Raw genomic sequence first — 11164 nt, forward strand, 5'->3', positions numbered from 1 at the left:
CGCCCCGCACCTTTTCCTGCATGGGTTGAGGCTTCTGAGTGCCTGGCCCTTCGGAGGCAGCTGCCGAGCCAGCGCTGGGCAGGGCTGGGCAGGGCTGGGCAGGGCTGGGTGAGGGCGCGCGGGTGACCCCCAGCCGCAGTCAGCGGCGGAGATGCACCTTGGGGCGATGGCGGCCAGACGCCGTTGGCTGGTGGAGGCCCGCCCGCTCCGTGGGGCTCGGGGCAGACTTCCCCGGAGGCCTTCGCTCTTCCAGCCCCTCGGAGGAATGGGCCGGCGCTATGACCACGGAGAGGGAGGGAAGGGGAGGCGTCTCTCGGAGGGGTCGGGGCTCTGGCTGCAAGATCCCAGCCCAAACCTTAAGTCTCCGTGAGTGGGTGCGGTGGGACATTTTCCCAGCTGAGGGGGGCCCTAGCTGCTAAGATATCCGAACGCGGGGTCTCTTAACTCCAGGTGACAACGTCTTTTGGAGGATGGGGCACGGCGCGCTGGAAAAAAGAAGGGGGGCTCTTAGGTATGCGGATCCCGGGCCCCAGCTCTGCCATCCTCGCATGTCGGGGATGACTGATGGAAGGCGCGACTGGGGACCCGGACCTAGCTGGTCGGTGGCTGTCAGAGAGGGGCCGCCCACGCGCCTCCTCTCCTTGCCCCCCGCAGCTTGGTTCTCAGCTCGGCGCCCCGCCGGGGTGCAGGGCGGAGCTAGGCTGGGACTGGCTGGGGGCTGCCCCGCCCGGAGCCTGGGCCTTGGTGCCGGCCCCCGGGGAGGAGTTATGATAATTTCCTTCTCATTAAGGCGCCCGGGTCCCCCGGCTATTGCCGGGACACACAGTGCGGGCGCGGCTTCCCGGGTCCCCGGCAGCGGCTTGTACACGCGCGGCGGTAGCATCTACGCTCGCAGAGCCGCCGATGCGCGTCCAGTGACCCGGACAGCGAGGCCCTCGCGTGGCGGGGGCGGCGGCAGACGGCTAGCCACCGTGACCCCCATTTTGGATTTACCGCTCGGGGGGTGGGGGGAGCCTGGATTGAACTGGCGACTGTTTTGGGGGACGCCGGACGCCATGTTGTGGAAAATAACCGATAATGTCAAGTATGAAGAGGACTGTGAGGTGAGCTGGGCGCAGGGGCGCACTCTGGCCCCGCCCGAGTACAGCCCGGGAGGCGGGGGCCGCTGGACCCAGGTGGGGGCGACGGCGAGGGCGAGGGCGCGGGAGCAGCGAGCAGGCACCGGCCTCTGCCCCTCGATGGGACTGGGTCCACTTTTCCGGGCGCCCCCTAGTCCGTTTCTCCGGGGCTCTCTTCCTGAATCGGGCCTTTTCCTAAACACCCACCCTCGGGAACAGGGCCTGGAACGAGAATGGCAGATCCCACCCGCGGAGCTTACCGGTCGGTCTCCTGCGAAGCAAAACAGTCCCTTCTTCCCCTTTTCTCGGAAGAGCGTCCCGTCTACAACCCTTAGACGTGGCTTTTACGCACCACATCTCGGTCCAAAGGGGTCAGACGAGGCGACTTGCCGGCGACACCTTTGCAGAGTCTCTTCCGAGGCGGGCTTGTCACCTGCCCCGCTAACTCCTCGGGGAAACAAGAAAAGGACAGAAGTTTGGCTTTTAAGTGAAGTGGGGGCTGGGGAGTGTTGGTGGGGGGGGGGGCCCTGGGGCCAGATGGGGCCGTAAGCGCTCGGGAGTGCTCCAGCCAGTCGGACAGGTTGAGCTAGAGTTTCGGAGAGTGGGAGGGAGGGAGGCGGCGAGCGGGAAGAGGAAGACGCGGGCGGCCGGAGGTGTGCGCCAGGGCGCAGGCGGAGCGGAGCCCGGGCTGGGGGGCCGCGCGAGGGCTGCGCGCCCGCGGGACCTCAAGGGGCTGCCCCTGTCGGCAGGCCCGGGCACTTCCACTAGGGGGCGACAGTGCCATGTTTCTCCGGGTTCCCCGCTACCCCTGTGACCCCTCGAACCCAGGGAGACAAGTCATTTGAGAATTAAGTCAGAGAGCCTTGGGGCAAGGGACGTGCGCAGGCAAGGTTGCCCAATATTCGGGGTCCTTCATTCTCCCCCTTTGCCCCGATCTGTGGGGACACTGATCGCGGCCGGGCAGGGCGGCCTCACTTGCTGTATCTCCTCTTGTTCGGGACGCGGCTAGCAGGGAGGGCAGCCCCAGCTGCGGTGCGTGCCTCCCCTAGCTGCTCGGCGGCGCTGGGTGGCAAGCCTGTTCGGGAGTGTTGCTTCCCGGGAGGTCTTTGTCCTGAGGGCGTGGAAGGGGAGGGTCCCCGGGGCGGGGAAGATGCGCACTTCCCGCTTTGTGCGCTTTATCCGCGCTCCGAGCTGCCCCGGGTTCTTTGGTCTGGCGCCGCCATGTGCGGGCTGGTGAGCGAGCGGGCTCCGCATCGTGCTCGCCGCATGCCGACTTCTTCGCCTGTCCCGGACCTGGCCTTCTCCCGGCCCAAGGCCTGGGGTTCGGACTGGGCGCTTCAGAGCGCCTTGGGCGTCGCAGGGCCCAGGCCGCCGGGCTTTGAAGACGCCTTCCCCCAGGTTTTTCGAAGTCTCTATTTACTCCGTGGACTCGGGGTTTGCAACGAACCCCCCGGGGCACTTTGCCTCCGGATGCCCCCCGGCCGGAGGGCAGGCCCAGCGGGTTGGGTCCGTACTGGTGTGGTGGGTCCCGTGGGGGCTCGCCGCTCAGCGCCGCGGCTGCGGTCAGTTCGCAGTAGCGGGGTTTCGTACTAGCGGGGTCTCTGCTTCTCTCTCTCCCAGGATCGCCACGACGCGAGCAGCAATGGGAACCCGCGCCTCCCCCACCTCTCCTCCGCCGGGCAGCACCTCTACAGCCCCGCGCCACCCCTTTCCCATACTGGAGTCGCTGAATACCAACCACCACCCTACTTCCCACCGCCGTACCAGCAGCTGGCCTACTCGCAGTCGGCCGACCCCTACTCGCATCTGGGAGAAGCTTACGCCGCTGCCATCAACCCCCTGCACCAGCCAGCCCCCACCGGCAGCCAGCAGCAGGCCTGGCCGGGCCGCCAGAGCCAGGAGGGGGCTGGCCTGCCCTCGCACCACGGGCGCCCGGCCGGCCTGTTACCCCACCTCTCCGGCCTGGAGGGTGGCGCCATGAGCGCCCGCAGGGATGCCTACCGCCGCTCGGACCTGCTGTTGCCCCACGCGCACGCCCTGGACGCCGCGGGCTTGGCTGAGAACCTGGGGCTGCACGATATGACGCACCAGATGGAGGAGGTGCAGGTGAGCGGCTCCTGAGCTCCTGCCCCTCGAACCGGGAACCGGGACCTGCTCGCCCCCCAGCTTCTACCACCCTCCCCCAGCTCCCCCGAATTTAAGAGAAACTTTGTTGTTTCTTCCCAGAATGTTGACGATCAGCACCTGCTTCTGCACGATCAGACTGTTATTCGCAAAGGTAGGTAGTGAGAGCGAACTCCCCCCCCCCCCCCCGGGGGCCACGCATGTAACCTGGCAAGGTGGGGGCGTTTGGTGGCCGGCCGGGGACATCTGTGCTGGGGAAGGGACTGACGGGGGCTGGAGGAAGGTAGGTTTTTCTGAGTAAAAAGAGATCTCTTTCCACATTAAATGAGAAAGGATGGTAGGAAAACTCTTAGGACCTGTCTCCAGTAAGAGATTAATCCGGATTTGTTACTCCATAGTGTTCTCTTGGGGAATACGATCCCTTGAATTGGGCGGTGGTTTTACACTGTTAGTCTTCCAGAGTGATGAAAAAAAAAGACACCACATACCTTAGTTGGGTGGTCGATTTTGTGACCATTGTTGAAAGAGTGGATGTGATTCTATTCTAACCTGTAAGAAAAGGTTTTGAAACAGTTTGGCCTACCAAATATACAGCTTGAAAAGGACGGTGGTGGGACAGTGTGTGTGAGAGCTGGGCTTTCTGCAGGGTGTAGTGGGGGAGGGGATTGGAAAATAGGATCAGGCAGGGAGTGTCTGGAGAAATTAGCTTGCGGACTGAGGGGATTAGCAGTCCACCCGGCTGTTTTGGAGATGGAGTTGGTCCTGGGTGAAAGGTAATTAGGTTCTGCTACTGGAACTTAAAACTGCTCGAAATCAGTTGGGAAATGGTTTTTTGAAGAAAAACTCAGAAAATAAACTGGATTTCCCAGGAAACTCGTAATAGAATGTGTTTGTTTGTATTTTAAAATTTTACCATGATAGTCACACTGAAAGTCTCGGGGATCTGCATGTGTCTGGTGATTTTGGTTGACGAGTGAGGAAGAAAAAAAAATCACCATTTATTTAGGGCTGAAGCAGTCTTTCGAAAACAAGTGTTCTAATTAAACAGATTTTAACAGTGGCTCGAAAATGAAAACCTTCCATGCTTGGGGTCATGACTAGTTATCTGTAAAGTGTTAACTTGTGAATTTCAGATTCGATTCTCTTTGAAGACTATGACTTTAAAAAATCTGCTTGTAATTTACATAGTCCAACGTGCAGTGTTATTTGGTGAGTGGTTTGCAAGGGTCCCTTTTTCCTAAGTGCAGCTTTTGGGACTGCCACTCGTGATCTTCTTTACAGGTCCCATTTCAATGACCAAGAACCCACTGAGTCTCCCATGTCAGAAGGAGCTTGTGGGGGCTGTGATGAATCCCAGCGAGGTCTTCTGCTCAGTCCCGGGAAGATTGTCCCTCCTCAGCTCCACGTCTAAATACAAAGTAACAGTTGCTGAAGTCCAGAGGCGATTGTCCCCGCCTGAATGTTTAAATGCCTCCTTGCTAGGAGGTGTTCTCAGAAGGTAGGTACATGGGGGGACACACACTCTGGCCATGGTGGTCGGTGGTTGGGTGGTTGACCGTGAGTAACATAAAAGAACCGAGGAGGTATTTTTAACATTTATGTAACATTTATACTTAACACTGAATTCTAATCGGCTTAGAATTTTAGTACATTCCTTCCCTTTTGGAAAGTGCCAGATGTAGAAGGAAGTGCTAAAACAGCGCTCACAGATTATCATTTGCTTAGGATTTGATTGCACGTATGAAGTGGTGGCATCCCATTGGAGAAGGGGGACCCCCATGCGTTTTGTTGCCCCTGGAGGCTGCTACAGTAAATTCATCTGCTCCAGCACAATTCGGAATGTTCTGTGATTGGAAAGAAAAAATGTTGGGGATGATAGGAGAGAGCATTCATTACAGGGGACTGACTCCTGTATCACCTGATTATGAGCCACATAATGTAGATACTCCCGCAGATTTCTGCTTTGATCACAGCATAGCTGGAATTTAGAATTTCGAAGTGGCAGTGTTTTGAAATTAGCTGCCCCTTCACTTTCTTGTACCCAGAGCCAAGTCTAAAAATGGAGGCCGGTCCTTGCGGGAGAAGTTGGACAAGATCGGGTTGAATCTGCCAGCTGGGAGACGGAAAGCTGCTCACGTCACTCTCCTGACGTCCTTAGTAGAAGGTCAGTGGAGTTTTGTTTTTTGGTTTTACGGTGTTTTTAGTTGGCACTGTGTCATCTGGGTCCTTAACTCTTCCCTGAAGGAAAGCTTAAAAATGGCCCTGTCACCGGCGGAGATGAAGCAAGAGTTGCCGTGAGTTCGTTGTAGTGAATCACAATAATTTTATGAAAGGAGTTCACACTTAAGTCCCTGACTGCTTAAGTATCCTGTTCTGGGTTCTTCAGAAAAATCACTGCGAAAAGTAATCGGTTTCCCTGACCTAAGAACTCTCACCCTTAGGGTGTTGGGACATTTCCAGCAAGTGGACCCGTTTTTGGAGGGGGGATCGATTTTCCCGCACACTGTTGACAAAGCCGGTTGTGCGTTGGTGGGAAGAAGCGCTATTTCCAGGTTGGGTAGCTGTAAGGTATCAGGATTGTGGTCTGGGAAGAGAAAAGCCCCGGTGGACGCGGGGCTAACCCCGTTCACAAGCCCTTTGTTCCTCTCCCGCACGAAGAAAAAATTAGTGGGGCCCCTCTCCCCAGTCCTAAAATAGTAGGATGTAACATTTTCGTGTACTGAATGGGTCTGTACCCCCAAGCTGGAAGAGAGCCAAGAATGTAATTACAGCCTTAAAAATAAGTGGGGGCCAGGCGGGGGTGGGTGGGGGGCGCTTAAGGGAATAGTGAAATAGTTTTTTTCGAAAACCAGCTCGCTGTTGCTGGGCACGGGAAGATGGAGTGGGGCACCGAGGGGCTGATCTGAAGGCCAGAGTGGCCCCTCGTCCAATCAGCAGGGCGCTGGGCTCCGCTCTGGGCTGGGGGAGCCAATGAGGGCTGGTGGCCTGGTGGCCAGGCGATCTTCGGATCGCTTTCTGTCCCTGGTCTAATGGCGCTCCTGCATGCTGAAAGAGACTTGGCAGAGCCCGGCTCTACCGTTTTACGAGTGTCTTCGGAGGTCAGGGCCAGGAGAAAGGAGCTGCTGGTTGGAGCATAGCTGTCCCGCATGGAGAATGGTGGGTTCTGTGTGCGTGGGGCCTGAATGTGGCTCTGCGCGAGGTTTTCTTACTAGCTGGGCTGAGGTCCTTGGATTAGAAAGTGTGTGCCAAACAGTAGTTCTCAGATTTAGGAAGTCTGGGGCGGCCAAGTGGAGGAGAGGGGGTGGGGATGGGGTGCCACTCTCGGGGGTTTCTGGAAAGCTCTGGCCAGCCTTGGCGCCGTGGAGCCAGGCCCCGGCATCTCTGGTCGGAGAGGAGTCTGGGTTGGTTTTCTGTCCCTCTGATCCCCCAGTGATTGATACAAAGGAGGGCGAGTAGTCCAGGATCGTAGTTGGGCTGTTTGCACTAATTTCCAGTGGAAACACGGCCCTGCCTTTCTTGGTGAAAAGCATCCCAGAGACCTGCCTCCTTCAGTAACGGGGCACCCTGGTTTAAAAAGAAGTTTCCCCAGCAAAGACTTTGTCACGGTTTCGTAAAGAGAAGTGACCAGTCAACTTTTGTGCAACATGCTTATCTTGGTTTCCCTGCTTCTCCACAAGGCTAATTTTTATTATCGAGGGAAAACGGGGGTGTGTCTCAGGAAACTTAAGCTTGGGGGCCAAGACCGGTTAGTGTTACTCCAGGGCAGTGAAAGATGTCAGTCGTAGTTTTCCACCTGCTTTGCGTTTCCCTGCTGTGTTTCTAGGGCAGCGAGCCCACCGAAAGTGCCACATGTCCGCTGAGTGGTTTTCCTTTTGGGTGATTCCATTTTAACATGCCAAGTGATGGGTAGACCCTCCTGGTTAGAGAATGAGGAGGGGGAGGTTTCCCGGGGGTGACTGCAGACCTTCTGAGTCTCTTGTCAATTGCTGGTGATTTTAGGTGAGGCTGTTCATTTGGCTCGGGACTTTGCCTATGTCTGTGAAGCAGAGTTTCCTAGTAAACCCGTGGCGGAGTATCTCACGAGACCCCATCTTGGAGGGCGGAATGAGATGACTGCTAGGAAGAACATGTTGCTGGCTGCACAGTGAGTATCCAGACTTGAATTTGATGGCCCGGGGCTCTGATCTTGAACTTGGCAGGGAGGTGGTGTTGGGGGGGGGGCGTGCGGTTTGTCTCGAACCGTCCAGGGTGCTCCAGAAAGAAACGCTCAGTGAGGGGCCGGTGTGGAGAAACAGGAGCTGGCCGGGGGCTTTTCTCTGACAAGTCAGATTAAGTGAGCTCTTGGGTCAGACTTAGAAGTCAGATGAATGTATTGCTCCGGAAGGAGTGTTTTTGAAGCTGCTGAGTTCTGCAGCTCAGAATAGTTCAACCATCCTTTCATTAGTGTCTCCATATCTTACAAAAAGGTACTGGAAACACTTTGGTCCTATCCAGTCAAGATGGTGGGTGCCTTCTGCCTCCTGATAAGATTTTTTTGTTTTTTAAATGTAACATTCCGGTTGGATTTGTGGGAGACACCTGGGCAGCCTACGTGTCCCAAATCCTACTTTAATGCAGCTGCCAGGATTTCTCCTAGAAGCCAACAGTGAATTGGTTTTAAAAATTACGGTCGGAATTGGTTTTAAAAATTACATCCAGTCGGAAAATGGGGCAAAAGGAAGCAGAGTGAACCAGCTGTGTAAACAGTGAGTTTTGGGGGAGATGTGGATTTTCGGGGTTCTTGAAGGAGAAATTGGTGTCTGTGTACCAAGCTGCACCAAATAAGCAGCTATCCATTGTAACTAACCTCCTGGGCTGCAATCCCGACCCCCTGCCCCCCATCTCCTGCACTAGTCCTGGTAACCTTGGCCTTCTGACTGGGGTTAATCCCGTTAGCTTTTCTAATTGACAATGAGGATTAAAGGAGAGCCCTTGCAAAGAGTTGAGTTCAGGACCTGGCGCATCCCGTTGTAGGTGCTCAGTGTGCAAACGTTGACCATTAGTAGCAAAGTCTGTTTCTTTGGAAAGTTCTGAACGCCTCCTGGGTGACCCACTCGTCAGGGGCTTTGTCCTCTGGCCCTGTCAAGGGCTAGATGGAGCTCACCGGTGTGTGTTGACTATCCTCCCAGGCAGGTGTGTAAAGAATTCACAGACCTCCTCAATCAAGACCGAACTCCCAATGGCAACAACCGGCCCGCCCCGGTCTTGGAGACGAACATACAGACCTGCCTGTCTCATTTCAGCCTGATCACACACGGGTTCGGCAGCCAAGCCATCTGTGCTGCTGTGTCCGCTCTACAGAACTACATCAAAGAGGCTCTGATAGTCCTAGACAAATCCTACATGAACCCCGGAGACCAGAGTCCTGCCGATTCTAGCAAAACCTTGGAGAAAATGGAGAAGCACAGAAAATGAAGAATGGGCGTGAGCCAAGGGCTGAAAAGAGTCTCGAGGGAAAAGGACTTCACAATCCGTCTCAGCCCAGACAGACCGGGAACCCTTCTGGGACACTTGGTGACCCACCTTCCCATGAAAAAGGCCTCCACTCATTTTTGGATCTTGACGACGTGCCCTCCTGGATTCCTTAGTGTTCTTTCTCTAGCGCTGAAGTGTGTCTCTAACTGTGGACAAGTTATCAGAAGGTGACAAGTACTGGTTCTTTGTTCATTAAGCTCATTTTATTCTTTTGAACCCCATTCTTTTCTCTGAACATGGTGCTACAAGTTTTAGAACCTTTTAAATAAATTCCCTGGCCTCACGAGAAAACCCACACCCACAGCTGTTGAAATGTCCAATCGATGCGAGTCAGAGTGACAGTAACTTGAAGTGTTAAGGTCATGGCTGTTTTTTTGTGTCCACTCCATATTTATCTAAAAGTATTTATCTGGCTTTTTCAGATACCAAATCCTACAGACAGTAGGAAGCAAAGATTCTCTCCGCTTAGCGACTAGTTTAATAGGTGGTCTTTGACACACTTAAACCCCTTGTTGAAAGGGGGCCTTTGGGTTTAATGAAACTTGTAGAAATGAAGCCTGCTGATGATTTTGTGTTGTTTTTATTTTGTGGTTTTTTTTTTTTTTTTTTAATTCTGAGAGTTAACTCTTCAAATGAGAGGCTCTGAAATGTTCTGTTCCTTTAAGGTACTGAAGCTTTATTTGCGTATTTATTTCACGTCTTGGTTTTGAGTAAACTTGAAAAGGGTAGGCATGAGGCGGTTTTTGTTGTTGTTGTTGATTTATTTTTTTTTTTCTGTCCGCCACCGCCCCCCCCAAGTCCCATAGGAGGCTTTGTATGTTGAGAAACAGTGCGTTGAGTGTACAGATTTTATTTATGCATAATTTAATGGGGTCTGTAAATATGGGTGCACTTCTTAAGACTTTTTGACAAATGGGATTTGACTTTAATATTAACTTCTCAAGGTGGTGGGGTACTCTAAAACACTACTTTTAGGTTTTATTCATAATGTACACAGGGTATGAAGAATTAGGATGCTGGCCTCTGTTCTTGGTGCGGAAGCTTCTATTTAACTGAAACTCTGTTCACGAAGCAACAGCTTTGTGTCTCATTCCCACCGTGCTGAACCAGAAGATGGGTGGGTGTGCGGTACCGTGCGGGGGGGGGTCATATGGAGGTTTGGAAATGGCTGTAAACATTCCCCGAGTAATGTTGTGTATACGATACTTGTATAATAAAAAGTATTCTCCATAGAAGCCGTGAAAGTTGGGTTAAAACTGTTTTTTTTTTTTTTTTTTTTTTAAGTCTCTAGGATGAGTGGAATAGTGACAGAGCCTAATTTATTTATGGTTGGCTGCAGCCTCGTTAAGGGGACGGAGCAGGAAGGTTGTGTGCCAAGGGAAGGCTGCAGTTTCATTTTCTGTCCCTAGCCAGACAGCTCAGCTGCAGGAGGACCTTGCCCTCCAGGGCCCCAGGCCTCCGCTGTGTGTAATACCCCTCTCTGGCCACTAGGGCTGTCAGGAGGTGTGTGGGACCCTCCGTTGGAATAACCTCTTGTGTAAGGCTTACCCTCTTGAGAAACATTAGGGTCAAGTTGCCACCTCCACATTTTGAGAAGGGAAATGAAATGATGGTAGGCGATCTGTGGGCAGACATCGCTCAGGAGGATTTTTGCCTTCAGTCAAATGCGAGCAGTGGAACGGGTAGGCTTTCCCTGGAGTGTTCAATGCATTGGAATTCGCCCATCTTTGGTGGGCTCGCGGCGGTGCCCACCTGTTTGAAGCATCCTCACCATTCTGCGTGCCTGGTAAGTCAGACATTGGGTCTCAGCAAGCTGTTTATGGAGCCGAAGGAACTGGTGGAGCTTGTGGTCTGGGTGTTCGTGAGGATCTCGAGTGGGCTCCCGGGGTCCTTGATTGCAAGTTGAAGTGTCCTGGTGTACCCTCCAGGAAGGGATATGTTTATATTTGGCACGAGAGGCTGGCTTCAAAGGGAAGTGGGAGCAAAAGGATTTTCCACGTAGGATAAGGCCGTTCCTTCAACTGCAGCCTCCTAATCCTTGATTTATAACTCTCCCCAAAGATAGCAATTCCTGACTTTGGGTTGGCATTGGATGTGAAGTAATTTAACCTCTGCCAACCTAATACTTTGCTCTTGGCAGCTTGTCCTTGGCCACTGAACGTTCCTATTAAGTTGGATTTATCTGGTTGGTATGTCAAGTTCACAATTGCTTTGCTTTAGAAAAGTGAAAAGAGGTCTTAGGTTGGCAGTTATCTCTTAGTCAAGACGTGAGACCTTGGGTGTTAAAAGGAAGTCATGGGGGTAAAGGGCTGGAGGAAAAAGCACTGTTTTCTTATCAGCATCTTAACCTGCTTTTGGACCGGAGTCTGGCTTTTAGGAGCTGTGCCCAACTGCAATGCAGACAATGT

The 11164-nt window shown here is 53.6% G+C and overlaps 1 protein-coding gene across 2 annotated transcripts; it reads left to right on the forward strand.

Moving 5' to 3' along the window:
- Nucleotides 1–847: 847 nt before the first annotated feature.
- Nucleotides 848–9965, forward strand: TFAP2C (transcription factor AP-2 gamma). Of its 2 annotated transcripts, none has more exons than XM_059408023.1 (7): nt 848–1103; nt 2739–3224; nt 3345–3396; nt 4524–4740; nt 5288–5406; nt 7242–7386; nt 8411–9965. In XM_059408023.1, the coding sequence occupies exons 1-7, from the start codon at nt 1056–1058 to the stop codon at nt 8694–8696; spliced, it is 1353 nt and encodes a 450-aa protein (XP_059264006.1). In that variant the 5' UTR covers nt 848–1055; the 3' UTR covers nt 8697–9965. The 2 variants fall into 2 exon arrangements, with proteins under 2 accessions (XP_059264006.1, XP_059264007.1); XM_059408024.1 differs by having other exon boundaries at nt 8415–8618.
- Nucleotides 9966–11164: the final 1199 nt, after the last annotated feature.

Source organism: Mustela nigripes, chromosome 7 (assembly GCF_022355385.1).
Source record: "Mustela nigripes isolate SB6536 chromosome 7, MUSNIG.SB6536, whole genome shotgun sequence".
NCBI classification, from domain to species: domain Eukaryota; kingdom Metazoa; phylum Chordata; class Mammalia; order Carnivora; family Mustelidae; genus Mustela; species Mustela nigripes.